This window comes from Catharus ustulatus, chromosome 26 (assembly GCF_009819885.2).
Source record: "Catharus ustulatus isolate bCatUst1 chromosome 26, bCatUst1.pri.v2, whole genome shotgun sequence".
Lineage (NCBI taxonomy): Eukaryota > Metazoa > Chordata > Aves > Passeriformes > Turdidae > Catharus > Catharus ustulatus.
The window spans coordinates 1,289,418-1,317,065 of NC_046246.1; the positions used below are offsets into that span (position 1 = coordinate 1,289,418).

A 27,648-nucleotide genomic window follows, 5' to 3' on the forward strand; every position below is an offset into this window, starting at 1 on the left:
ATGTCTGGCTCTGTCCATCCTGCCCTGGCTCTGTCCATCCTGGCCTGGCTCTGTCCATCCTGGCCCAGCTCTGTCCATCCATGTCTGGCTCTGTCCATCCTGGCCTGGCTCTGTCCATCCTGGCCTGGTTCTGTCCATCCTGGGCCCAGCTCTGTCCATCCTGGCCTGGCTCTGTCCATCCCTGTCAGGCTCTGTCCATCCTGGGCCCAGTTCTCTCCATCCCTCTGCTCCCTCAGCCCAAGGATTTATCCCTAATCCGGATCATTTCCCCGATCTGGGTCATAGCTCCATGTCCATTGTGGCCAGGCCATGGAGGGGTGTCCAGGGCACAGGGGGTGACACCCAGGTATCCCAGGGTGGGGTGTGGATCCACCCAGCCCCCACTGCCTCATCCTGGGAGCAGCCCCTGCCTGGCACCCCCAGGTTTCAGGAGCCCCAGGACTGCCCAGAACTCAGGGCAGGGGAAGAATGATGCCCCTCCCTCACTTCCCTGCTGGTTCCTGGGGTGGGAATTTAGGAAAAAATCCCTTTTTTTGTTGCTTTAAAGAAGCAGGACTCCAGAAAGCTCAGGATTGTTGTCACAGATCAGCCCAAAGGGTCTCTCTCCCCTCTGACACTTGGTATAGATCCAAATAAACCCTTGGGATTGTAACAGGATCTAATTAAGCCTCAGATCTGTGTGGCAGCCCCTCCCCAGCCAGGGGCAGAGGCAGAGACTCATCCCTGGGCACCAAGCTCCTACTCCAGCATTCCCAGGGTCCCTCCTGGCAGTCCCAGCCCCTCTGCCCGTGCCTTTCAGGGTTATTTAATATTCTGCAGTTAAAAATAAACCCCCCCTGCCTCCAGCCCTGCCTGCTCCTCTCCAGGGAGGGGTTTGTCTGCTCAGAGCTGCTCATCCATCAGCTCTGGAGATGGATCTGCCCAGCACCTCCCCGAGGGCTCCTGTCACTCATCCACTGAGGGCAGGGACAATGGGACACCCCAGGGGACCATGGACAACTCCAGGGACAAACCCAGGGCTGCTGCAGCCATTCCCATGGGATCCTGCCAGTCCCAAAGGAGCCAGGGGAGTGAAGGGAGCTGGGCATGGGCAGCTGACAGGACCCAGGTGAATCCTGCCTGGGTTTGGGACAGGGACTGGGGACAAGGCAGGGAGGGACAGGACACAGGGAATGGCTCCCACTGCCCCAGGGCAGGGCTGGATGGGATCTTGGCAAGGAATTGTTCCCTGGCAGCGTGGGCAGGGGCTGCCATGGAATTGCCAGAGCAGCTGTGGCTGCCCCTGGATCCCTGGCAGTGCCCAAGGCCAGGCTGGACATTGGGGCTGGGAGCACCTGGGACAGTGGCAGGTGTCCCTGCCATGGCTGGGGTGGCACTGGGTGGGATTTAAGGTCCCTTTTCACCCAAACCATTCCATGATTTTCATCTTGATTTCCCTGGTTACCCACAGATGAGGACCTGGATTTAATACTGGAGAACAGAAAAGTAACCAGAGCAATAAACCCCAGGCACTGAGATGTGTAAAAAGCCATTTATTGCAGTTTTAACTGTATCAAAAAAACCCAAAAGAAACAGGACAGGGAATATACAGGCCACGTGTGGAACTGAAACAAAAGCTCTCCATTTCAAGGGATCTGGAGAAGGATTTCATTGTCAGTGGCACAGACAAAACAAAATTCCTTTCAATTTCAAGTTTTTCTGCCTCCTCAAAAAAAGGGGAGGTGGAAAAAGCTGCACAGTGCGAGGTGGAGAGGGGACAGCCTGCACCAGGGGGGCTGTCACACAGAGCTGCTGTCACCTTCTCCACTGGGAATGAATCCATCCAGCTCCTGCAAATCCTGCAAATCTGAGGGCACAGATCCCACCAGCTCCTCATGGGCCTCACTGGATCTCCCCCATGTACAGCCTTTTGTCACTGGATGCAGAAAGAACTGGGGGGGGAAAAAAAGAAAGGAAGGAATCATAAAATTAAAACAGAACATAAAAATTAAAACAGAACATAAAATTTAAAATAGAATATAAAATTTAAAATAGAATATAAAATTTAAAATAGAATATAATACCTAAAATAGAATGTAAAAACTAAAACAGAATATAAAACCCAAAATAGAATATAAAAATTATCCCACTGGTTTGAGACCTCCCTAAGGACACAGCACTGAACTCCTCATTTTGCTGAAGCCAAATTTCAGCTGCTCCCCACCCCACCATGGAGCAGTGCTGTGACACTGACCCCAGGCTGTGCCAGCCCCTGTCCCTGAGCTGCTGGGAATGCCTGAGCTGGGCTGTGCCAGGAGAGGTGGGTGAACACCTCTGGGAGGCTCCCAGGTGCGATTTTCATCCCGGGAAGCGTTGAGGCTCTGCCAGCACCACTAGAGGGCACATCCAGCCAGGAAAGTGTCCCCAGGACAGCATTCCCTGGGGACAGGGAAAACCCAACTGGCTCCAGCTGCCCCGGGCCCTGGGCCACCGTGGGCCCCAGGGTTGGGGAACATCCCTGAGATCATCAAACCCCAGCCTGGCAGCACCCCAGGGTCAGCCCTGCCCACATCCACAAGTGCCACAGCCACAGCTTCTCTGAACACCTCCAGGGATGGGGACCCCTTCCCATGGAGAAATATTCTCAAAATCCAACCTAAACCTTCCCTCTGCTCCTGTCCCTGTTCCTGGAGCACAGCCCGACCCCCCCGGCTGTCCCCTCCTGGCAGGGAGTTGTGCAGAGCCACAAGGGCCCCCCTGAGCCTCCTTTTCTCCAGGCTGAGCCCCTTTCCAGCTCCCTCAGCCTCTCCTGGGCTCCAGCTCCTTCCCCTCTTCAGGGAATTCAAAGCACAAGAGGCACAAGAATGACCCAGAACACACCAGCAATGGTTTAACCCCTGGCCAGGAGAGCTCTGGGGGTTTCTGCACCAACTCCCAGCCTGCTGTTTGTCACCCTGCACCAACTCCCAGCCTGGTGTTTGTCACCCTGCACCAACTCCCAGCCTGGTGTTTGTCACCCTGCACCAACTCCCAGCCTGGTGTTTGTCACCCTGCACCAACTCCCAGCCTGGTGTTTGTCACCCTGCACCAATTCCCAGCCTGCTGTTTGTCACCCTGCCACAGCATGGGTCCCTGTGCAGGTGAGAATCCTGCAGTGATTTATGGGATTTACATTCCCAGGAGTTGCCAGCCATCAACTGTATGACTCCATAGGTTTTTAGTAATAGTTTTTTAATTTTTATTTAAAGCCCAGTGATTGATGAGCCCAGAGGAGCCCAGCACAGGATCCCACACCCAGAGAGGAGCTGGCTCTGCCCCTCCAGCACAGCCCCAGCCTCAGGCAGAGCTGTGAATACCCAGGAACAAATCCAGAGCTCCTGCCCCTTGCCTTGGCTTTGGGGTTGACTGCTGGTAATTTCTGGTTGCTGACCTGGCCAAGGTGAGTGTTTGAGTGTTTCCATGGAAACTCAGCACCCTGCAGTCCTGCCCAGCCCAGGCTGGACCAGGAAATGGGAATGGAACCTGGTCCCAGCTCCTGCAGGGGAGCTCAAATAGCTCTGAAAAGGCACCACGAGCTTTGTATCACCCAGCTCTGACTGTGGTGCCACGGGTGAGACACCTCCAGAACAGGGCCTAAAGCACCAAGAGCACAATCCCACTCTGGCTGGGATTTTGGGAAGGAATTGTTCCCTGAAGGGTGGGGAGGCCCTGGCACAAGGTGCCCAGAGAAGCTGTGGCTGTCCCTGGATCCCTGGCAGTATCCAAGGGCAGGCTGGACATTGGGAGGTGTCCCTGTCATGGCAGAGGTGGCACTGGATGGCCTTGGTGTCCCTTCCAACAAGGACCATTTTGGGATTGTGATTTTGTGATTCTCTCATTTGCTTCCTACAGCTTTTAGGGAAGTTAGGGCTCCTAGGTGATCCATGTCCTCATGGAATCACCAAACATGGTTACATCCCCTGCATCCCAGGTACTCCAAACCCTTTCCTCACAGCCCCTGGACAAGCCCTGGGCAGTGGCAGCCACCCCCAGCCCACCCAAGAGCCACCCTGCTGCCCTCTGAGTCCCTGTGCCCAGCCCAGGGTGTCCCCACCCAAGTGGAGATGAGCCAACAAAGCTCTGCCACCCCTAAATCTGCTGATAATTGGACTCTGAGCCACTCTGGCAATTCTGGGGCTGCTTCCCAGAGGATGAGCAGCTCAGTGAGCCCTGGGGAGGTGGGGAGCACTTACTGATGGGTTCCTCAGGGTGGAAAGCCAGTTCATTGACAGAGCCAGCATGGCCTGGCAGCTTGTACAGGATCCTCCTGGAGGTGGTGTCCCACACGTACACAAACCTGCAACAGAGTCCTGGTCAGGGCAGGCAGGGGCCAAAGGAAATACTGCCCTCCCCAGGGGGGTCTCCAGCTGGCTGGAATAATCTTTGTGTGGATAAACAGCAATTTCCCAGGGAAAAAATGCTGCTCTGTCTGGCCCAGGAGAGCAGAGAGCAGTCAACAGGTCCAGTGGCAAAAACCTCCCTGCCAAGACTGCACTTCAGCCCTCAGGGCACAGAGATGGATTTGAAAGCTGGGAGCTCAAAGAAATCCTTGATAGTGCAGGGGCAGGGAGAAAAATCAGCACTGGGAATGGGGAGGACCCTCACAAGCACCCCCAAACACTCTGCATGCCCAGGCATCCCCTTGGGCTGGCAGTGAGGAACCCAGAGCCCCCTCAGACTGCAATCCCTCACAGCCAGCAGCTCTAAAGATGCCATTTCCCCCTGCTGTGCCACATGAGCCACTTGCCAGCATTTCCTAGGGAGTGATGGGATCCCACTGAGCCCTTTGATCACTCCCTGTCAGGCCTCACCCACTGCTGAGTCCTGCCTGAGTTGAGCTCAACTGTCTGAGAACCCCCCAGGATCCTTCCCTGGGGGCACCAGGCACAGCTCAGCTTTCACACTTCTCTTAAAAACAATCTCAGAGTCAAGAAACTGAGCCCAAAATCCCTGTGGGAAGCTCTGCTGGGGAGCAGAGCCATGCCCTGCCCCTGGCCATGGAGATCTGGATCCATCAGAAGATCAACATCCCCCAGGCCAGGGCAGGATCCCACAGCCCTCCCTGCATGCCCAGCATGAGGGAAGGGCATTTGGCACAAGGCTCACAGCTCTGCAAAACCAAAACAAAAATCAGTGCCTGGAGAGAGATGATGCTCACCCTGATACCTGGAAAAGCTGACCTGGAACAGAGACTAAAGAAATAAAATAGGGATTTATTGAAAGGTCTCACCTTGGGCAGTGCAAGAGCCTGGCCAGGGCTACACCCAAATCAAACCCAAGATGGATCCTGGCCACAAGTTCTACACTTTTATCAGTTTTGGTTCATCTACATCTTGGGTTTAATGGTCCAACCACAGCCCCAGGTTATGAAGTCTCAGCCCTGGCTTGTCCCCTTTCCCCTTTTTGGGCACTGGTTGTCCTTGATTCTCCAGCTGGGAAGGGATTGTTTTGTCCAAGGGATTGTTTTCTGTTTTTTGTGAGAACTTACACCTAACAGGAAGTTTCAGAACTACACACCAAGCAGCAGAGTCTGAAAAACCTAACAGCTAAAACCCAAGGCATGAACCCTGCCCTTCCATCCCCTCCTTAGGGAGGTGGTTGAGAGCTCAAGGAACTGCTGGGGCAGGAAAGGACAGCAGTGGGGTTTGGTGGGAAGGGCAGCTCTGGTGTCACAGCCCAGGGCATCACTGGGCTGCCAGAGGGATGGGGACAGCCAGGAACACAGGGAATGGAACACTGAACATTGAACAGGAACACAGGAAATGGAAGATTGAACAGGAACACAGGGAAATGGAACATTGAACAGGAACAGGGGAATGGAACATTGAACAGGAACACAGGGAATGGAACATTGAACATTGAACAGGAACACAGGGAATGGAACATTGAACAGGAACACAGGGAATGGAACATTGAACATTGAACAGGAACACAGGGGAAATGGAACATTGAACAGGAACAAAAAGGAAATGGAACATTGAACAGGAACAAAAAGGAAATGGAACATTGAACAGGAACAAAAAGGAAATGGAACATTGAACAGGAACAAAAAGGAAATGGAACATTGAACAGGAACACAGGGAAATGGAACATTGAACAGGAACACAAGGAATGGATCCCTGCTCCAAGGGAAGGTTGCTGTGCTCCCCATGGCTCTCTGCAGGGACTCAAACCCCCTGGGCTTGGGCAGCCCCTCCCTCAGCACCAAGGCTGGACCTTTCCAGGCTTGTTTTGGCCTCCTCAGTTCCCCCCTTCCTTTCCATGTCAGGGCTTTGCAGACAAGACAAAAAAGGATTTGCATGTACAATCAGCTTGGATTCTCACTGAAATTCTACTTTTCATCCCAAAATAGCCCTGAATGATTTATAACCCCTGCTGGCTGCCCAGAGAGGACACAGGGTACCAGCACCAAGGGCTCCTCCTCCTCAGGAGCTTTCAGGCCAGTGCTATTCTGTGATTTATTTTCTTGAGGGAAACCCTCTGACCTGCAATATAAGCCTTGGATCAGGAATATTTCAAGCCCAACTCTTACCTAGCAGACAGGAATTGTATCTGTTCTTTTCTCAAAGCACTCTGCTGTTGTGGTTTTTAATTTGGTGTTGCAAAGGAGGCTAAGTGGCAAAGTGGCTGATTTTACTGCAACACTTGTGAAGGGCTCAACAGCAAAAATAAAGATTCAGGTAATTGTCCCTCCAACAGAGACCCAGCACAGAAGGAGAGAGGCATCACCAGGGGAATGTTTCGTACTCAAAACAAAATGTTTGTTCAATCTTGCTTTGCTTTTCCTGCAGATACCTCAAAAAATCCCTAAAAATAACTTAAGAAAAAAAGAATAAATCCAAAACTCTGTGATAGAAGAAAGACTGGAGTGGCCTGGTGTGACCTGCCCCAGGAGCTGTCAGAGCCCTGAGCTCCACCAGCACCTGCAGAATGAAATCACTGACCCAAAATCCAGGCACACCTGCCCAGAGCAGGGCTCAGCCTGCCCAGAGCAGGGATCCAGGCAGGACCTGCTCTCTCAGGCCAGGAATTGCTCTCCCAGGAACTGCACTGCTCCTCTCCCAGGCCAGGACCTGCTCCTCTCCCAGGCCAGAATTCTCCCTCCCCATGTGCCCCACTCAGTGCCCAGCAGGGCTGGGGGCAGAGTCACAGCCCTGGCTCATGCTGGGACAGCTGCCCCACTAAATCTGGACAGGGAAGGCTCAAGTTCTGCCTCTCTGCTATCAGAACCTCATTAATCTGGTGATTACTGCTGCTCCATGCCTGGCCCCCAGCCTGCAGGAATTCCTGTCTCTCTGGCACTGGATTTGGGCCTGGATTTGCTCTGGGGGACAGTGGTGTCCTTCACAGGGACCTTCAGACCCTGTCCTGCTTCATCCCTCTGCCCTTTTCACTCCTCAGCCCACTTTACAAAATCTTTCATTTACAAGTCTGAAATGTGCCAATTGGTTTTTATTTCTGCTTGATTAAAGGAGAGGTCATTAATGATCCCTGGAATCCCACCATGCAGGGATTTAACTGGGATTTGTGCTCCTCATCCTCCAGCCCCACACACAGACCCTGCTCTCAAAGGCCCTCCCAGGTCTGCCAGGACACCCAGAGGTCCCAACCTAGTGGCAGAGATGTCCCTGTCACCTCCTGGGGGACCCTTTGGTGGGACAGGGAAGAGCCTCAGCCAGGTTTTGACAATAATAACCAGATTTTACAACAGTCAGATGCTCCTGCACAGACACTAAAACAACAGAAATCAGGAAAACTCCCTGAGGGCTGTTTGGGATTTCACACACAACCCTGAGCCCTGAGATTCTGATGCAGGAACACTGCAAATCCATCATGGATTGATGGGGAAAGGAATGCAGTGCCAACTCACCTGTCAGCAGAGCCCCCTGCAATTTTACTGCCATCTGGGGACCAGGAGCACCTCAGAAGGTTCTACAACAAAAGAACATGCACAGATCCATTTAGTTTCCCATTTCTCCTTGAATTAAAAGCACCACATTAATGATCTCCCTTGGAAGATGAGATGGTAATTACAGATTTTATTTTATTGCTGGAAACAGCCAGTGCCTTGTTATTTTACACAAAGTAGATGGTAAGTGTAGAAAATACTTAATTTACAGCTAATTACAGCTGAACTGAGCAAAGAAATCTTGTTCCTGAGGCTTTAATTGGAATCCCACTTTGAGTATTCATCTTTCTTTGAGTTCTTATTAAAGCCTTTCTGGCCTAAACTTGAATTGAAAAAAACAATTTAGAGAAAAGTTAATAGCAGGGGGAATTGAACAAGCAGCAGAGCACACTCACCTTTTCAAAATTATGGACATTTCCCTGGAAAATCTTGACACATCTCTCCTTGGGGGCGAAGGGCCTCACGTCCCAGATCCGAACTGCAACAGAATCAAAATCAAAATCAGCAGCTGAGGGGCACAGGGCAAGGCAGCCTTGGCAAACCCCCGTGCCCAGGACAGGCTCCCTGATCCCTCACTCCCCAAAGGCCACAGGGAAGCAGCAGCTTTCCCTGCAGGAGGCTCTGCTCTGGCAGGAATTCCAAAAAACCCCAAACCTGCCATCCCAAAATTGAGCCATCACCTCCGCACAGGAGGCTTCTCTTCATCCTGACACATCCCATGGGCACAGTCCTGAGGGACTCAGCCTCACTGAGGGACAATGGGACAGGCAGGGGGACAGCTGGGCTGTCACTCCTGCTGAGGGAACACAGCCAAGCCACCCTGACAGGAGCCAAACTCAGAGTGCAGGGATAGCATGTGCCATGGCTCCTGTCCTCAGTGTCCTGCAGGAGCTGGGCTGTCACCCCAGCTGAGGGGACAAAGCTGTGCCATGGCTCCTGTCCCCAGTGTCCTGCAGGAACTGGGCTGTCACCCCAGCTGAGGTGCTGAAGGGACAAACCTGTGCCATGGCTCCTGTCCCCAGTGTCCTGCAGGATAACCTGGGCCATGGCTCCTGTCCCCAGTGTCCTGCAGGATAACCTGTGCCATGGCTCCTGTCCCCAATGCCCTGCAGGATAACCTGTGCCATGGCTCCTGTCCCCAGTGTCCTGCAGGATAACCTGGGCCATGGCTCCTGTCCCCAGTGTCCTGCAGGATAACCTGGGCCATGGTTCCTGTCCCCAGTCCCTGCAGGATAACCTGGGCCATGGCTCCTGTCCCCAATTCCCTGCAGGATAACCTGGGCCATGGCTCCTGTCCCCAATTCCCTGCAGGATAACCTGGGCCATGGCTCCTGTCCCCTGTGTCCTGCAGGATAACCTGTGCCATGGCTCCTGTCCCCAATGCCCTGCAGGATAACCTGTGCCATGGCTCCTGTCCCCAATGCCCTGCAAGAACTGGGCTGTCACTCCAGCTTAGGGGACAAAGCTGTGCCATGGTTCCTGTCCCCAGTGTCCTGCAGGATAACCTGGGCCATGGCTCCTGTCCCCAATGCCCTGCAGGATAACCTGTGCCATGGCTCCTGTCCCCAATTCCCTGCAGGAGCTGGGACAATCCCCCCTGAGGCAGCTGCTTCCCCCACCAAGGATGCAGTCCTGCGGTTTAGCTCTGGAGCCAAACTCTCTGCAGCCCACCCCACCCAGTGGTGTTTTCCCAGGATGAACACCCAGAAGTGCCCCTGGCAGGCTCAGCAGGCTGTACCTGTGTTGTCCATGGCGTTGGAGAGCAGGTAGGAGCCCTCAGAGCTGAGGCTCAGGCCCGTCACCGAGTCGGCGTGGCCGCGCATGCTGTAGGTGAGCTTGTTCTGCCGCAGGTCCCACACCTGGCACAGCAAACAGCCAGGAATGCTGGAGCTGCAGCTCCAGAGCATCCCACACAGGCACTGAGCACTCAGCTGCTGTCATCAGCTGTGGCTTCCTGCTAATGAGGTCTGGAGCTTGATGGGAGTTGTAGGAAAATGGGGTTTGTGCTCTAGATTTGTAACTGGATGTGTTCAACCCCCAAGGAGTTACACAGCACATACAGGGAATGGCTCCCACTGCCACAGGGCAGGGCTGGGTGGGATCTTGGCAAGGAATTGTTCCCTGGCAGGGTGGGCAGGGGCTGCCATGGAATTGCCAGAGCAGCTGTGGCTGCCCCTGGATCCCTGGCAGTGCCCAAGGCCAGGCTGGACATTGGGGCTGGGAGCACCTGGGACAGTGGGAGGTGTCCCTGCCATGGCAGGGGATGGAGTGAGATGATGCTTCAGATCCCTTCCCACCCAAACTATCCCATGATCCTATGAAAATATGAGGCTGGAAGTTCTAGAAAGACAGAATTTGTCTTTTCAAAGATTTCTAAATGTGTTCAACCTCCAAGGAGTTAAATGTCAGCAGCCCCACGCCTGCAGAATTCCTCTTGAATTGGTACAGAATTCCCCAAATCCCCCTGGCTGAGAGCACAGAGCAGCAGCTCCCCAATTCCCAACGAGGGGCAGAGGGAGTAGGTCTGGTGGCAGTGCCACACTGAGCACTGGTTGTGACAGGCTGGGGACAGCTCTGGGGGTAGTGCCACACTGAGCACTGGTTGTGACAGGCTGGGGACAGCTCTGGTGGCAGTGCCACACTGAGCACTGGCTGGGACAGGCTGGGGACAGCTCTGGTGGCAGTGCCACACTGGCTGGGGCAGGGGTGGAGGACACAGGGACAGCCTGAGCCCTGTGGCCACCAGGGCAATCAGCTGAATGAAACGCTGAGCTCACTCTTACATAAGAACTTTCCACACCAGCAGGTGCCAGGGGCAGCTGCAAACTGGGGCAGAGGGCACAGAGGGGACATGTCACCACATTTTCTTCTGTTGAGTTCACCCATGGCTCTGTCACAGTCTGGCAGCACAGGCAGCATTTCGTGCTGGCTCTGGCAGGTGACAGCAGTGCTGGGACACTGGGAATGCCAGGCTGTCACTGCCAGCCTGGAACAGCTCCCTGCCACTTTATTGGCCCTGTACCACCAGCAGGAATGGACACAGCAGGTCCAGCAGAGCTGGAATGTAAAATTCAGCAGGTGACCCCCATGGCTGTCCTTGAGCAACACAAGGTGTGACAGGATGGACAAGTGAAAAAGGGACACAGGGTCCTACCTTGATGTCATTGTCGATGCCTCCAGAGATGATCTGGTCACTGGTGTCATTGAAGGTGACAGCCAGGACCTGGTAGGTGTTCTGGAATGTCTGGACAGCAGCTTTTTTCCTGATGTCCCACAGCTGGAAAGAAATGTGGCACTTGTAAGAGGTGGGCACAGATATTTAGCAACAAAATCACAGGGAGCTGCAGAGATTTTGGCAGAGACTCAAACTGTTCTCCTGAAACCCCTTTGTAGATCTCAGGAAATCATTATAAAAACATCCAATCTGGAAATCTTTATTAGAAACATTAAACCTGGTGTGTCTGGAACACAGGAGTGAAGTGAGGGAAAAAGAGGCAGCCCAGATTTCAGAAATAGTTTTCTCATGCTTTGTTAATCCAGAGCAGCAGACAAAAAACCCAGCTGAGAAGTACAGAAAAAAAGGAGCAGTGAAATTTGATGACACATTTTTGATTCTGAACTCAGAGTGATAAAATGAGTAACGAGAGGCTGAATTCAGCCCAGTCAAAGGGGAAGATCCCAAAAGCTTCTCCCCCTTTTTCCCCAGGTTTTCCCCTGACCTTGACGGTGCCGTCGTCGCTGCCGGTGCACACGAGCTGGGGTCCCCTCCGGGCTGGGTAGCAGGAGTTGACAAAGGACGTGTGGCCCTTGAGCCTCTTCACCCTCTCGCCGGTCTCGCTGTCCCACACTGCCACGGTTTTGTCCGTGGATGCTGAGAAGAGCATGCTGCAGGCAACAGGCACTGTGAGGGCTCAGCTCTCTTCCATCCTCCTCTCAGGGGTAACCAGAGGGACAAGAACCTCCCCCTTGGGTGTTTTGGAGGAGCCTGACTGACACTGGAGTGGCTGCATGGACAAACCCCCTTTAATCCCTGCTATGAATTGTTTTTCTGCCTCCTCAAGCAGCATCTGGGATGAGCAGCAATGGTGGCACAGCCTTTTGAATTATCCAGTATCTCACTTGTTCTCTCTCCCCATCCACAGTGACTCCCACACACCCAACACAAACTTCCTACTGTCCCCCAAAACTGCATCAATGGCACTGTAGGGTCCCAGGTACCCTGTGATCCTTTGCCCATGCTGGGAAAGGCACACTACAAGGACTTGGTGTCCATGGGCTGAGCAAGGGCAACAATCCCAGAATCATTTAGGCTGGAACAAAGCTCCAGGAGCAGCGAGGCCAAGCTGTGCCTGATCCCCACCTTGCCGCCAGCCCAGAGCTCTCAGTGCCACATCCAGAATTCCTGGGACACCCCCAGGGATGGGCACTCCAAACCCCCCTGGGCACTTCCAATCCCTGAGCTCCCTTTCCATGGGGAAATTCCTGCTGGTGCCACCCTGAGCCTGCCCTGCCCAGCCTGAGGCCGTTCCCTCTGCTCCTGTCCCTGTTCCTGGAGCACAGCCCGACCCCCCCGGCTGTCCCCTCCTGTCAGGGAGTTGTGCAGAGCCACAGGGGCCCCCTGAGCCTCCTTTTCTCCAGGCTGAGCCCCTTTCCAGCTCCCTCAGCCTCTCCTGGGCTCCAGCCCCTTCCCCAGCTCCGTTCCCTGAAGTTCAGGGAGTCCCTGGGGTCTCTGAGCAGTAGCAAGCCCCTGCCCTCACCTGCCATCCGTGTTGTAGTGCAGCTCCATGACAGCCCCGCTGTGTCCCTTGAGGGTGGCAAAGTTGTCACAGTCTCCATAGACGTTCCAGAGCACTTGGGGACAGCAAAGGAGAGGTGAGCACAGGAAAACCATGGGAACAGCCTGCTGCTGTGCATGGAGCTGATCTTTGGCATTTCAGCCAAGTGAAGGATGGACCAGCCTCACTGCTGAGTCCCATCTGGGATAATCCACAGCAGTAACAAAGCATTGTGTGAGCCCTGGGGCAGAGGTGATTTAGGGGTCTTGTTTAAGGTGAATTTATGAACAAAGATGATAATCTTTGCTTCAACAAGCCTTAGCATTAAAAACTGCATTTCTGCAGACCTCTGGAACCTGTGTGAGGGGCACAGCAAGACACATTTCCAGCACCATCAGGATGGAGCCTGGAGAGGAGCTGGGAAAAACTTCCTGCACATCCCTGGGGAAGCAATTCCCGCTCAGGATCCAACCAGGTGAGGGCTGAGCTAAAACCCCATCAGCAGCAGGGTCTGAGCCCATGTGAGCCCAGCTCAGGGGACAGCAGGGGACAGCAGTGACACTCACAGATGAGCCTGTCGAAGCCAGCTGAGGCCAGGGTGTTGCCATTGGGATGGAACTTGCAGCAATAAACCTCCCCCTCGTGTCCTGACAGCAGCATGATGGGGGCTTGCAGCGAGGAGCAGCGCGGGGGGCCCTGAGGGACACAGGGACACCATGAGGGACAAGGGACAAGGCCAGGGTGTGGCCAGCCTGCCACTGCCATCCCCGCCGAGCATCCTGACCTTCTCACAGCACATCCCACCAGAATCACAGGATACTGAATTGGAAAAGAGCTCCAACATCATAAAATCCAAGCCCAATCCCCACCTTGTCCCCAGCCCAGAGCTCTCAGTGCCAGAGTCCTTCCCTCCTTGGACACCTCCAGGGATGGGCACTCCAAACCCCCCTGGGCAGTTCCAGTCCCTGAGCCCCCTTTCCATGGGGAAATTCCTGCTGGTGCCACCCTGAGCCTGCCCGGCCCAGCCTGAGGCCGTTCCCTCTGCTCCTGTCCCTGTTCCTGGTGCACAGCCCGACCCCCCCGGCTGTCCCCTCCTGTCAGGGAGTTGTGCAGAGCCACAAGGGCCCCCCTGAGCCTCCTTTTCTCCAGGCTGAGCCCCTTTCCAGCTCCCTCAGCCTCTCCTGGGGCTCCAGCCCCTTCCCCAGCCCCACTCCCCGCACACGCTCCAGCCCCTCCTGAACTGAGGGGCCCAGAACCGAACGCAGCACTGGAGGTGCCTCAGCAGTGCCCAGCCCCAACATACTCGTGGCCCTTCCCTCCTACTGGAACCACCCCCGTCCTTCTTCCCTCACCTCTCCACCCCACCCCAGATCTCTTCCCACCCTCCCCTCGCGTTGCCCCCATTACCGACTGCAGCAGAGCTCCGGTCGGAGGCTGACCCCCCGCACCGCCCGTGCCTGGCGCCGCCGGCAGGTCATGGCGAGGCCGCTTGGCGGGCACGGGTACGAGCGGGAGGTCGGGGCCGGGCGCGGGGGCAGCGCCGGGGGCAGTGGGCGCCGGGGGGGGCCCGGGAGCGGGGCCGGGGCCAGGCCCGGGGCCCGGGACCTTCCGCTTCTGCTGCTCGATCATGGCGGGCGCCGGGCCCCGCCCCCCGCGTCCCATTGGCTGTTGGTGCCGCTCCCGCAGCGCTGATTGGAGGAGCGCCCTGGATGTCCCGCCCCCTCACACGCTGCCGGCGCGCCGAGGATAGAGCGGGGATTGCGGCGCTTTCTGGCGCGCCTCGCTCTGATTGGTGGAGAACGAGCGCAGGGTAGCATGGGTAATGCTGATTGGCTGTAATTCGCCACCCAGCAACATTGCGCGCTGTGATTGGCGGGGAGCGCGGCCTCTCGGCATGAAGGGGGAATGGCGGGGGTGGTTCAGGTGATGGCAGCGCGTTGGTGTTGCTGGCCCGGGCCCTAACGAGCCTCCAACACCCCGCGGGCTCTGGGAAGAACCGTCTTGTCCCACCGCGACAGTCTGGGTCAGTCCTGCCGCGCGGCACTGCGGGTTCCATGCCCGCTGAACCCTGAGGGCTGTGAGGGTTTCCAGCGTTAATGAAATGTTTCTTTTCTCAGTATCTTGGAGAGGGAATGCGGTAGCGTGGGGTGAATGCAGCTGGCTTGCCCGGGACCTTTGGAGGCGATGGAGCCGCTTCCCGAACTCTACTCCATCTTCCAGGGCGAGGTGCGGAGAGCGGGCGGCACGACCCGGGCCGTGCTCTGTGTGAATTGATTCTCGGTTTTGTCAGGGTTTAGCGCAGGGGAGGTTTGGGTGAGGGACAGCTCTGTACGGGTACACACAGCTGTGACCGGGGAGCTGTTTATAAATAGGTGTGTGTGCAGCGATAGAGGTGGGGGCAGCCGGGGAGGGGGGATTCTGTTCTTCTGCCCCACTCAGGTGATTCCTCACCTGCAGAGCTCGGAATTCCAACAGCAGCAGCACCTGGAGCTGCTGGAGAGAGCCCAGAGGAATCCAGGGAGCTGCTGCAGGGCTGGAGCCCCTCTGGAGCCAGGCTGGGAGAGCTGGGGGTGCTCCCTGGAGAGGAGAAGGCTCCAGGCAGAGCTCAGAGCCCCTTGCAGGGCCTGAAGGGGCTCCAGGAGAGCTGCAGAGGGACTGGGGACAAGGCAGGGAGGGACAGGACCCAGGGAATGGCTCCCACTGCCACAGGGCAGGGCTGGATGGGATCTTGGCAAGGAATTGTTCCCTGGCAGGGTGGGCAGGGGCTGCCATGGAATTGCCAGAGCAGCTGTGGCTGCCCCTGGATCCCTGGCAGTGCCCAAGGCCAGGCTGGACATTGGGGCTGGGAGCACCTGGGACAGTGGGAGGTGTCCCTGCCATGGCTGGGGTGACACTGGGTGGGATTTCAGGTCCTTTCCAACCCAAACCATTCCCTGATGCTCTGATAATCTCCAGATCAGGTGAACTGTGCAGGTTTGTTGTGCAGGTTTCCCCTCTGTGGGCTGAGCACAGGGTTTTGGGAAGGACTTTCCTTCAGCTCTCGTGTGGATTTTCTCCCCAGGTTGCTGCAGTGACAGATTATGGGGCATTTATCAAAATCCCAGGCTGCAGGAAACAAGGTTTGTGTTTCTGAAGTTGTTTCATGTCCAAGGCAAGCAGCCACCTTAGCATTAAAGGCTTCTAGCAAAAGCTCAGAAAATTAATTTTTCCCCAATTAAGAAGAAATTTAGGGCTCTTGGAAAGCATTTAGAAGATGATGGACTTTTCTATGATTACCAAAAAAGACTCCTAGTGGTTTTTGGTAACTTCAGGGTATCTTGGGGTGGGGTTTTGGTAATTCCAGGTTGTCTTGGGGTGAGTTTTTGGTGAATTTTGGATATTTTGTGTGGGGTTTTGGTACCTTCAGAATATTGTAATGGAGGTTTTGATAACTTTAGGATATTTTAGAGAATCATTGGAAGATAATGACAGAACTACAGAAATTCTGCAGTTAAGCAGTTTGCCCGATTTCCTCCTTTTAATAGTCAGTGTAAATAAGTGGGGGGAAAAAAGTCTGAAATGAAGCTGAAATCTAAAGGAGTGGAAAATCAGACTTAAAGCTGTGTCTGTGACTGTGGGAAAGCTGCAGCCCTGTTGTCTGGTGCCCTCCTGAAGTTCCTGCTCCCTGCAGGATTTGACTGCTGGGAGAAGGCTCAAGGTGCCTTGGAATGTGAGCTGGAGCAGCAGTGTTCCCAGATTTCTCCTCCCCTGCAGAAGTTGTCCACATGTCAGTCACCCAAATTAAAATCTAATTGGAGGTGTTGTGACCTGTCTTAGGAGTTAAAAAATTACAAATACATATGTTTATTCATAAACATATTTATTAGTTATTTTTGTTGTTAACGTTGGCATCTTTACTGATGGTGTCTACATTATAAACAATAATAAAAATAGAAATTAAAAATGAGTTAAAGATGAAATAGTAAATAAAATTTTAGAATAGTCTAATTTATTTATTAACTTTTATTTATTAATTGATTAATTTATTAAAAACACATTCTTCCCACACCCCAAAGGGTTATCAGCTCCAAGCCACTTTGGAAACTGCAAATCTGAGGTTCAGTGGAGAATTGCCTCTAGAGAACTGAAAAAAGGATGAGCTAAAGAAATAACCACTACTAATTTTTAAATTCTCTATATTAATGGTGTAAATACACATTCTTCCCCCACCCCAAGGGATTACCTGCATGCACTTTAGAGCTGCTGTCCTGTGCTGGAAGTCAAATCTGAGGATTGTTTGTGTCTCTTGTCTCCCAACCCCCATCCAGGCCTTGTCCACAGGACTCACATGTCCTCCTGCCGTGTGGACAAACCCTCTGAGATTGTTGATGTTGGGGACAAAGTCTGGGTGAAGCTCATTGGCAAAGAGGTAACCTCAATTATAATGAAGTGTCCTGTGTGGTAGTTAACACCATGGTGTTATTCATTGTTTTTATCCTGCTGATTCCATGTTTTCTAGATGAAGGATGAGAAGCTGAAGCTCTCCCTGTCCATGAAGGTTGTTCACCAAGGCACAGGGAAAGACCTGGATCCCAACAACATTTCCCTTGAGTGGGTAAATCTGAGCAGAACAGAGGGGAATGGATTCCATCAGGACACAGGGAATGGCTTCCCAGGGCCACAGGGCAGGGCTGGGTGGGACCTTGGGAAGGAATTGTTCCCTGCCAGGAGCTGCCATGGAATTGCCAGAGCAGCTGTGGCTGCCCCTGGATCCCTGGTAGTGCCCAAGGCCAGGCTGGGAGCACCTGGGGCAGTGGGAGGTGTCCTTGGGGGTGACAGAGAGTTGGGACAAAAATTCCTGATCAGCCCCTCTGGAGCCAGGCTGGGAGAGCTGGGGGTGCTCCCTGGAGAGGAGAAGGCTCCAGGCAGAGCTCAGAGCCCCTTGCAGGGCCTGAAGGGGCTCCAGGAGAGCTGCAGAGGGACTGGGGACAAGGCAGGGAGGGACAGGACCCAGGGAATGGCTCCCACTGCCACAGGGCAGGGCTGGATGGGATCTTGGCAAGGAATTGTTCCCTGGCAGGGTGGGCAGGGGCTGCCATGGAATTGCCAGAGCAGCTGTGGCTGCCCCTGGATCCCTGGCAGTGCCCAAGGCCAGGTCAGCTCTGCTCTTTGGTTTTAGAAAATTTTACTTTTAAAAGCTTTGTGGTCAGATGTGTTCATACTAAAATGAGGGATTAAAGATGAGAATGGATTGAAAATGGAGCTGCTCTTGTCCCCCCAGTCAGGATGAGAGGAAGAAACGAACCTTCAGGGACTACACGAGCCAGAAGATCACCCTGGAGGCCGTCCTGAACACAGTGTGCAAGAAATGTGGCTGCAAAGGTGGGTCTGGCTTTGTCCCAGCCAGGCAGTGAGCCTTGCTGGGATTGTGTCAATGTGTGTCTCATGGTTAGAGTCCCAGAATGGTTTAGGTTGGAAGGGACCTTAAATTCCGCCTGGTTCCAGTGCCCAGGGACATCTCCCACCATCCCAGGCTGCTCCAGCCCCAATGTCCAGCCTGGCCTTGGGCACTGCCAGGGATCCAGGGGCAGCCACAGCTGCTCTGGGCATGCTGCTGACACGATTACATCTGGTTTAAGGACTGAATTTTGGTTCCATGTTTGCCTTTTGGAGGAGGTATTTTTATCTCTTGCTACAAAAACAAAATATTTGGTTCAAGTCCTTTAAAAAACAAGTTTATTCCTTAATATCACATCCTTTTGGGCTACTGGTGAGGGGCCAGTGGAGGCCACAAGGTTATGAAGGACTGGAGAAATGAGCAGAGACTGAGGGAGCTGGGAAAGGACAAGGAGTGATGGCCAGAAACTCAAACACAGTGAGCTTCACCTCACTGTGAGGAAGAGCTTCTGTCCATGGGGAGTGCAGAGCTCTGGAACAGGGAGGGAGTGGAGTCTGCCCCTCTGGAGCCATCCCAACCCCAGATGTGTCCCTGTGTCACCTGCTCCAGGTGATCTCCAGAGCCATCCCATCCCCAGATGTGTCCCTGTGTCACCTGCTCCAGGTGATCTCCAGAGCCATCCCATCCCCAGATGTGTCCCTGTGTCACCTGCTCCAGGTGATCTCTGAGCCATCCCATCCCCAGATGTGTCCCTGTGTCACCTGCTCCAGGTGATCTCTGAGCCATCCCCAGATGTGTCCCTGTGTCACCTGCTGCAGGTGATCTCCCTCCTGTCCCCCCTCTGGGCACAGTTCAGGACAGGTCTCCTTCCTGCACTGTGTGGTTCCTGTGTCTCATACCTCAGATCCTTTTGTGATTTGGGTTTTTAAGAAGCAAACAAACCTTGCCCAGGTGATCCCACTGTCAACAGCCATCAGTGGAAGCTCCAGCTCAGCTGCTGGGACACTGGAGCTGTATCTTAGAGCTAAACCCAAGTTTGGAATGGTGTCCTGCAGTGTGAAGATGATTCTGTGGTGCCTTTCAGTAGATTTATTCGAGTTGCTGAGGCACAGAGTCGTTTTTTGTGCAGAAGTTCTTGCTCTGCCCTACTTGTGTTATTTAGAGGAAATGGTTGATGGGGCTTGTGCTATTCTGGAGGAGGTTAATGATGAGTGTGGGCTCTGTAGTGGTAGAGAAGTATCCTTAAAATACTATTGTAAAGAATTATTACTATTTAAAGAACTCTTATATATAAAACACTATTCTAAAGAACCCCAAAAACCAGGATTATGCCTATTTCCAAACTGCTTTTTAATAATGGTGTCTCCTCCTGACAGCAGGTGCCAGCTCTCCAAATTTCCACTGCAGCTCTTAGTAGGTCAACTTTGATGTCTCCAGAGTAGAAAGGGTAGAACCAGAAGAGCTGAATTTCTCTCTCTTTTTGTGGCTTTAGCTCATTTTCCAGGTGCCAATCACACCAATTTTCCTTTCCCCCACTCTTCTGGGCTGATTAAGCCCCTGCAGAGACAGATTTTTTACTTGTTGAGACAAGAATATTTTATTTTATGCCTAACTAATCCCTCCAGAATGACCTGGGTATTGTTTGTTCCCTGTCCTGTTTAATCAACCAGCTGAAATTCCAGGATAAAAAATGTCCAGTGTAAATTGTCTCCTTGTGACTGATGATCAAAAGAGCTTTGGCAGCACTTCAGGTGTGTGAAAAGCATTTGCTAAAAAAAGAACCAAAGAAAAAAAAAAAGGAAAAGGGGCTGGGTTGTTCTTTAAACACCTTTTTTTCCAGGTCACTTTGCCAAGGAGTGCTTCATGCAGCCTGGAGGAACCAAATACAGCCTCATTCCAGAGGAGGAGGAAGAGGAGGGAGCAGCAGCAGGACCTGAAGGGGATAAAAAGATCAGCCAGGCTGAGGAGTCTTCAAAAAAAAGGAAAAAGGTACGAGGTGGCCTCTGGCTGGGAAAGGAAATGGGGGTGGGGATTTGCTCTGTAGTTAACACTGAGTTACTCCAGCACTGTGGGTGTGAGTAGCCAGCTGTGGGCTGAGGAGGTGCCTCAGTGCTGGGCAGATTCTGTTGCAAAACAGAAATTTCCTCTGCAGATTTCTTATTAATTCTTAGGTTTTCTCCTTTTATTGTCAAACTGCTTTCAACCTGGTTTTGTGCTATACCACACAGCCCTCAAAAGTTACTCTTGGAGTTGGAAAAAGATGATTATTGCTTTTCCTGGTCTTTGTGAGGCTCTGTAGGCATTGCTTCAGTGTCCTGAATTCTGTATTCCTGCCAGTGACCTGCTTTCCTCCCTTCTCCTGCCCTCACACCTTTCTTTGATCTGGGCTCAGTGCCCTGCTGGCTCCAGGGGTATCCTGACCCTGCCAGAGCTGTGGGAATTGGGTTTATCTGCACACTCTGGGGGAAAATCCCTGGCTGTGTTTGCACAGGGAGCATTCCTGGCCTCCAGAGCAATTTCTGTCCCTGTGAAAGTGGCACCAGATCAGAGGCATTTTCCAGGCAGTGTTTGACCTCTGGCTCAGAGCAGGAGGAGATAAAATAAAACACAGGTGAGGCTTGAACCCAAACCAGGAGCTTTTGGTGGTCAGGTTTATTCAGGGATGAGGATTCACAGGATCCCAGAGTGGTTTGGGTTGGAAGGGACCTTAAATCCCATCCCACCCCTGCCATGGCAGGGACACTTCCACTGCCCCAGGTGCTCCAAGCCCCAATGTCCAGCCTGGCCTGGGACACACCCAGGGGCAGCCACAATCCAATTCAAGACTTCAATAAATAAATAAACTCCTTCATTAACCCCTTCACAGTCCCACTTTTCATTACTCTTCCAAAGCCCTTTCTCTATTTTTTTCCCCTCTTTCCAGCTCTGTATCCCTGGAGAGTGGCAACAGGCAGAAAAGGCTCAAGTTATTTAAATGTTTTGAGGAAAAAATACACAAAGAAGTGCACAAATAGCTTGTTACCCTGCCCCTGCCCCTCCACCAGGATGGAGATTCCCAGTGGAGTCTTGCCCTGCTGACACTACAGGAAATGTGGGTCACTGTCCTGAATTTGTTCCTGATTTTTTTGGGGTTGGTGGATTAATAACTTTCCTTGAAATCTCACTTGTGTCTTTGATCTCCCTCCCTTCTCAAGGGTGACATCAAAAGTTTTCAGATGTTTTGCAGAGCTGGAATAATAAAACTTTGAGCTTTTTTGGAGGCAGGATGTGGGATCCTGGAGATGAATGGTTCCCTTGTAGTCTGGAGTGCCTGCTGTGATCTTGTCTGGGAGCCACCATGTGCTTCCCTGCTTGCCTGGGGCTCTGGGGGTTTGCAGCACATGGAAATAGCTCTGTGGATTCAGGGGCAATCTCCTTGCTGACCTGTCCCCTCCCATGTGTGTGACACCAGTGTGGGGCTGAGGTTTTTAAATGACAGAAGGGAGCTGCCAGCTCCCAAGGGATTCCATCTCCACTGAGTGTCAGAGAGAGCAATAAAATTAATCTTTGTGGTTGTTCAGGATCAGCATTTTGTGCTTTCCTGGATCTGAGGTTTCCTTGCAGTTTCTGGGTTTTTTTTCCTCTCCTAAAGATTCCTCTCTTGAGACACTCCAGGATCCTCAACCCTTTTTTTCTCACTTTTCCTTCCCAGTGTTCCCAGCTCTGGTTTTCCCTCCTGCCTGAGCCCCACACCGTTCACAGGCTGGAGCTGGGTCAGGTCTCTGTGTGAGAGTGGCACTGGTGTGACAGTGACACATCCTTGGGTGGCAGCACTGAGCCCTGTCCTGCCTCCTGCTCCCTGAGAAAATGGGGGATGGGGGAGAAGGGAGAGGCTGGAGCATCCTGAGGGGGCTGGGAGGGCTCAGCCTGGAGAACAGGAGGCTCAGGGGAGGGTCCTTGTGGCTCTGCACAACTCCCTGACAGGAGGGGACAGCTGGGGAGATGCTGCCAGGGAATGAGGGATGGGATGAGATGAGAGGAAACAGCCTCAGCTTGTGCTGAGGGAGGTTTAGGTTGGATATTGGGGAAAAATCCTTCACAGAAAGGGTTGATAAAAATGTGCTGGCAGTGCTGGAGTCCCCATCCCTCATAAACCATCTGGCTGGGGCACCTGGGGATGTGCTGGAGGTGCTGGGGTCATGGTTGGACTGGCTGATCTTGGAGGGCTTTCCCAACCTAAATCATTCCATGATCCCCTGGTGCTGTGCCAGGGATGAGGCCAGGAGCCTGTCTGGGCCAGCTGGGCAGCCCCAGGCTCTGTGTCCCTGCTCCTCCTGGGGTCAGGGGGTGAAGCAGCTCCTGTGGGAACAGCAGTGTCCCTGCTGGGGCTGTGTGGGAGGCAGGAGCTGGGAATGGCTGAGCCCTGCTGATCCTGCTGCCTTTGTCTTCCAAGAAAAAACCTGCAGTGCTGACCGAGGGATCACCCTTGGATTGAAATTCTCCACGTCTGTCCCATCTGCTGCTCACACAACCTCAAATGTGGGGGTTTAGATCCATGTCAAAGTTCCTTAGGAGCTTTATTCCACATGGAACAGCTCATCCCTGAGCTGGGTTTGGATGCCCTTTGGGATTGGGGTTTTTTTATGACTTTGCTGCTCTTTTCCCCACCTCGTGGAAGATTTCCAGATTTTCCTGCAAATCCTCATGTGAAAACCACACCTAAGTGTGTTTGCTCTGTGACCTGTGGCTCATCCAGCCTTGGTCCATCCTCAGTTTTACTGGTTTTACTGGTTCTTCCATGGCATTAAGAGGGCACAGCCCTCTTAATTAAGACACATTGTCTTAATCCAGTTTTTTCTAAATCTCGCTCTTTATTTACTGGTTCTCCTCAGCTTCATTCTGACTGCTCCTCCAACAAAGGATGCAAAAACACCTTTAGATTGATGTAATGAATCTTGTTTGGAATGAAATTGGGTGGTGGAATGAGGATAAAGAATAAAATGAAGAAGCTCAGAAGGATTCCTGGCACACCCCTGGGGATGCAGACACACATTAGAAATCCATTCGAATTTTTCACAAGGACAAGACACAAAGTCTTGGAATGGGATGATAACTGCTCACAAGGGTTTGGTGAGAAATATTTCAACTTCTTGGAGAGTTCTGGGCACTCCCCTCTTATCTCAACCCCAAATACCTTTGGGAGGAATGAGCTGTAACACTCTGAGAGCACAGCCTGGAGCAGTTTCCTCACAAAGGGCAGGAGGGTGTGCTGGAGGGGCCCCTCTTGGAGGAGTTTTTGGAGCACTAGGGAAGGAATTCCATGAAAAGCAGCACTGAGGCTCCTGCCAACAGGAGAGAGATTTTTGGAGCACTTTTTTTAGGTTCTGGTGTGCTAATTGCATAGGTGGAGCAGGATGTGCAAGGAACCGTGAAGTGCAGCTCTGTGTGCTGTGAGCCCTCTGCACTGAGAACTCTTGGGCCAAATCCTCTGCAAACATTCCCCCAAAATGCCGTGTTTGGAGTGCTGGGTGTGCCCAGAGCTGAGCTGAGCCCCATCCAGCGCTGGCAGCTCAGGGCTGTCCCTGCAGGCACAAACCTGGGCTTTGCTGGCCAGTCCCTGAGCTGGGAGCAGCCCCTGCACAGAGTTCCCAGGGCTGGGATGCTGGACTGAAGGAAAGCTGTGCTCTGGAGCAGGGGGATTTTGCAGCAGTGCTGCCTCCTGCTACTGAGAATCATAAAATCCTGGAATGGGTTGGGTTGGAAGGACATTAAATCCCATCCAGTGCCACCCCTGCCATGGACAGGGACACTTCTACTGTCCCAAAGCCCTTCCAGGGCTGGAGCAACCACATTTTTTCCTCTGGGAATGCTCAGCTCTCTGTGTTTCCTGCTGCACCTGCAGCCCAGGCTGTGCTGATTTGCTGTGCTACTGCACTTCTGCACTGGAACAGTCAGAGAATTGTGGAATATCCAGGCTTGGAAAAGACACAAGGATCACTTAGTTCAGCTCCTGCCCTGCACAAGACACCCCAAGAACCCCACTGTGTGCCAGAAAAGGAATTTGTCTCTCTTGGAGTGATCTTGGCTGTTAGAAGCCCCTAAAAAGGGGAGAGTGAGGGTTTGTTGATTTTTTTTTTTTTTCCAGCCAGCACAATGCCCACGTGTGCTTTTATGTCCCCTGCTCCATCCCCAGGAGTGTGTGTGACATCCTGTCCTGCCTTCAGCCCTCACATCCTGAGAAAGTTTCCCAAGCTCTGGAATGAAACTGTTGGTTGTGAAGGTCTTGTCAGACTTTCTCACCATGTGCACAGGCTGGAAAGGCTTGAGAAAATTCTCCTTGCTACATCCCCTTCTCTGGAGGATTTAACTCTTTCCCATCTTCTCAGGACTGGGAGGATTTGCTTCAGTCTTCTGTGGGTCAGGGACTTTGTGCTGAGTCTGTTGTTGCCCCACAGGGAAACAGATTTCGTTTTGGGTGCCATTATTTGCTGTTCTGGAACTGAAATGTGCCAAGGGTCTGGTGGTTGTGGAGTGACTCCATCCTCTGCTCCCTTCCCTGGAATCTCAGGACTGTGCTGGATGCTCAGCTCTGAGTGTTGTCTTGGCTCTTCCAGCTCCCTAGAAGAGTTGTCCAGTTTAATTAAAAATAAGCTGCCAGCTCCTTTCCTTTTTCCCAGCTGACAGCCTGGGCCTGGTGCTTGGACACCCAATCCAGTTTGGGCACAGCTGTTTGAAAGCTGGGTTAGTCAGAGCCCTGAGCTGAGCTGGCTGGGCCACATTCCTCACTGGAGCTGTCCAAGCCTGTCCCAGGGCTTTGGTCACCCCAGTGGCCATCTCTGCTCCCTGAAACCCTCCTTGGTTTCCTTCCTTGTGTCCTCAAATAGGACAAAAATTCCTGTTCAGCCCCTCTGGAGCCAGGCTGGGAGAGCTGGGGGTGCTCCCTGGAGAGGAGAAGGCTCCAGGCAGAGCTCAGAGCCCCTTGCAGGGCCTGAAGGGGCTCCAGGAGAGCTGCAGAGGGACTGGGGACAAGGCAGGGAGGGACAGGACCCCGGGAATGGCTCCCACTGCCACAGGGCAGGGCTGGATGGGATCTTGGCAAGGAATTGTTCCCTGGCAGGGTGGGCAGGGGCTGCCATGGAATTGCCAGAGCAGCTGTGGCTGCCCCTGGATCCCTGGCAGTGCCCAAGGCCAGGCTGGACAGTGGGACTGGGAGCACCTGGGACAGTGGCAGGTGTCCCTGGGGTGGCACTGGATGGGATTTCAGGTCCCTTCCAACCCAAACCCTTTGGTGACCCTCAGAGCCTTGTGCCAGGAAGGTCTCTCAGGCACTGATGTGACCATGGATGAAGTTGGATCCTTGCTGGAGCCTGGTGCTGCTGTGCTAGCACAGGAAGCTGCAGCTTTGCATTCACCATGAGCAGGGCACAGCTATTTTAGAGGCCCATTCACCTGCTTCCCTTTGCTCCCCAGAGCCAAGGGAGGAACTCCTGAGTTTTTGCAGGATGGGTTTGCCAGCCCTGGGCAGCATTCCTGCTCCCTGCTGGAAGGGGATACAGCCCCACAGGGTCAATCAGATCCTCTCCCCAGGCCTATGTTCTGATTAAACATCCCCAAATTGCCATCCTGCATCATTAAACAGTGCAGATCTGCCTTGGGATGATCCCAGTGCCCCCCAGGGCTGATCTCAGGGTAATCTCTGTCTGCTGCTTCATCACACGCCTCAAATTGGAGGGTTTAGATCCATTTCAGAGTTCCTTATGGGCTTTATTCCAGACCAGCTGTTCTCGTGCTGCAGCCCAGGGGCAGAGCTGGAGCTTTTGTTTCAGGGCTTTGCAGAAGCTCAGCATGGGGGGCTCTGGGGGGGAGAGAGCAGGAAAGGGTGCAGGGGGAGTTGGGGAGCAGGAGAGGAGGGTGAAGGAGAAGTTTGGGAACAGGAGGATGTGCAAGGAAACCTGAGAGGCAGGAGAGTGTGTGAAGGAGCCAGCAGGATGAGGTGCCATGGGAGGCTGGGGAGCAGGAAGGGGAACAGAGGAAGTTGGGGAGCAGGAAGGGGTGCAGTAGGAAGTTGGGAAGCAGGAAGGGGTGCAGTAGGAAGTTGGGGAGCAGGAGGGGGAACAGAGGAAGTTGGGGAGCAGGAGGGGGTGCAGTGGGAAGTTGGGGAGCAGGAAGGGGAACAGAGGAAGTTGGGAAATTGGAGGGAGTGGTGAAATCTTTAGAGAGGTTGTGCAAAGAGCCACATCTTGCAGGAGGACACTGACCTCACCCTGCTGCAGGAAGCTCCCCTGGGCTCTCCTGCCTGGAGCAGGGAGTGTTTGGATGCTCCAGTGCTCCTGTCCTGGCAGGCTGGGGGCTGGTTGTGGGTTAGGGCTGCAGGGATGCCACTCATGGCTGGTTTACAGACACATTTTTTAGGCAAAAAAGCTTCATCTTTCCAACTTGTATTAGTAAAGAACCATGAAATAATGGAGTGAGAGCAAGAACTCTCCTTCCATGAATTAGCCAGTGTTTTCCAGCCTTGGATTTCCCTGTTGCTGCTCCTCTGCTCTGATCCCATGCTCTGTGCCCTGCCCCTGCAGCTGAGGGCTGGCAGTGGTGATGAACTCCTGCCTGCTGGGGCACAGTGCCCTTTCCATGCAGGAGCAGCCCAGAAAGGGCTGTGCTGCCCTGCTGAGCACCGGGGAGAGCATTCCCACATTGCCAGGCTTTTCCTGTGCTTTCCTAGGAGAAGAAGAAGAAGAAGAAGCACAAGGCCAAGCAGTCCTCAGAGTCAGACTCGGACAGCTCGGCCTCGGACAGCGATGGAGCTCAGCCCTCCAGCAAGAGGCCCAAGCACTCAGGGAAACCCAGCAGGGCTCCCAAGAAGAAGAAGAAGAAGAAGCACAAGAAGTAGCCCTGGGATGAGCAGGGCAGGCTGAGCTGCTGCCATGGCCATTCCCTGGTGCAGCCAGCAGGGATCAGCACCTCTCCTGCTCCAGGGACAAGGAGTTTCCTTCTGCAAGTGCCACGGGGTGTGGTGTTACAGGTGTTGACCTTGCTACGAGCTGTCCTTGTCACCCTGGGCACAGGCTGCCCCTTTGTCCCACAGCTGCTGCCAGCACAGGCTCATGACACCCTGCAGGGCACCCCTGCTGTCCCACACCTCGTGTCCTGCTGGAGCTGCTGCCAGCTCTTGTGACAGCTTGGGGACAGCAGCCCTGTGCAGGGGTTGGGGTGGCACAGGCAGGCCCACACCGTGCTGGGGACAGGGTTTGGTGTTGCTGGTGGGACCACAACCCCCTGGCACAGCTCTGGCTGCAAACCTGCCCTGGCTCCCTTGATCTCTGTAAACACTGGGAGTGGAGGAGCAAGGAGCAAATGGGGGAGTGGAGATACTGGGAGTAAACACGAACCATGGAGTGTTTGCTGCCTTGGAAAGGGATAGAAAATAAATCTGCCCTCTCCAGCTGTACTTTGTACTGGCTCCTTCCTTCTGTACCCCCACACTTCAGCTTGGGCAGGGGAAGAGCAGCACTGGCTGTGTGGGAGAGATGGGAAAAGGCTTTTTTGGGAAGTTCTGGCTGCTTCCCGAGGATCCCTGGGGTGGGAAGGGG

At 53.6% G+C, this 27,648-nt stretch overlaps 2 protein-coding genes across 2 annotated transcripts; one reads left to right on the plus strand and one right to left on the minus strand.

The window, feature by feature from the left end:
• Positions 1-1,517: 1,517 nt before the first annotated feature.
• Positions 1,518-14,331, minus strand: SNRNP40 (small nuclear ribonucleoprotein U5 subunit 40). The gene is made up of 10 exons (XM_033080985.1): positions 14,110-14,331; positions 13,269-13,398; positions 12,685-12,778; positions 11,647-11,812; positions 11,082-11,204; positions 9,666-9,786; positions 8,323-8,405; positions 7,889-7,950; positions 4,212-4,315; positions 1,518-1,931 (listed from the first exon to the last, which is right to left on the minus strand). The coding sequence occupies exons 1-10, from the start codon at positions 14,329-14,331 to the stop codon at positions 1,882-1,884; spliced, it is 1,155 nt and encodes a 384-aa protein (XP_032936876.1). The 3' UTR covers positions 1,518-1,881.
• Positions 14,332-14,583: 252 nt separating this feature from the next.
• Positions 14,584-27,506, plus strand: ZCCHC17 (zinc finger CCHC-type containing 17). Its single transcript, XM_033080835.1, has 8 exons — positions 14,584-14,725; positions 14,820-14,928; positions 15,764-15,821; positions 17,010-17,110; positions 17,201-17,292; positions 17,963-18,063; positions 19,920-20,068; positions 26,781-27,506. Exons 2-8 carry the CDS (start codon positions 14,854-14,856, stop codon positions 26,946-26,948), a joined length of 744 nt encoding a protein of 247 aa, XP_032936726.1. The 5' UTR covers positions 14,584-14,725; positions 14,820-14,853; the 3' UTR covers positions 26,949-27,506.
• Positions 27,507-27,648: the final 142 nt, after the last annotated feature.

Bases quoted from the DNA above. Each gene is read 5' to 3' on its own strand.
- ZCCHC17 (XM_033080835.1), top strand. From the start codon at position 14,854: ATGCAGCTGGCTTGCCCGGGACCTTTGGAGGCGATGGAGCCGCTTCCC. The intron at 17,111-17,200 runs GTAACCTCAATT...CATGTTTTCTAG, and splicing joins TGAAGCTCATTGGCAAAGAG to ATGAAGGATGAGAAGCTGAA. The intron at 20,069-26,780 runs GTACGAGGTGGC...GTGCTTTCCTAG, and splicing joins CTTCAAAAAAAAGGAAAAAG to GAGAAGAAGAAGAAGAAGAA.
- SNRNP40 (XM_033080985.1), bottom strand. From the start codon at position 14,331: ATGATCGAGCAGCAGAAGCGGAAGGTCCCGGGCCCCGGGCCTGGCCCC. The intron at 11,813-12,684 runs GTGAGGGCAGGG...TGTTGCCTGCAG, and splicing joins CACTACAACACGGATGGCAG to CATGCTCTTCTCAGCATCCA. The intron at 4,316-7,888 runs GTGAGTTGGCAC...ACTCTGTTGCAG, and splicing joins GCAGGGGGCTCTGCTGACAG to GTTTGTGTACGTGTGGGACA.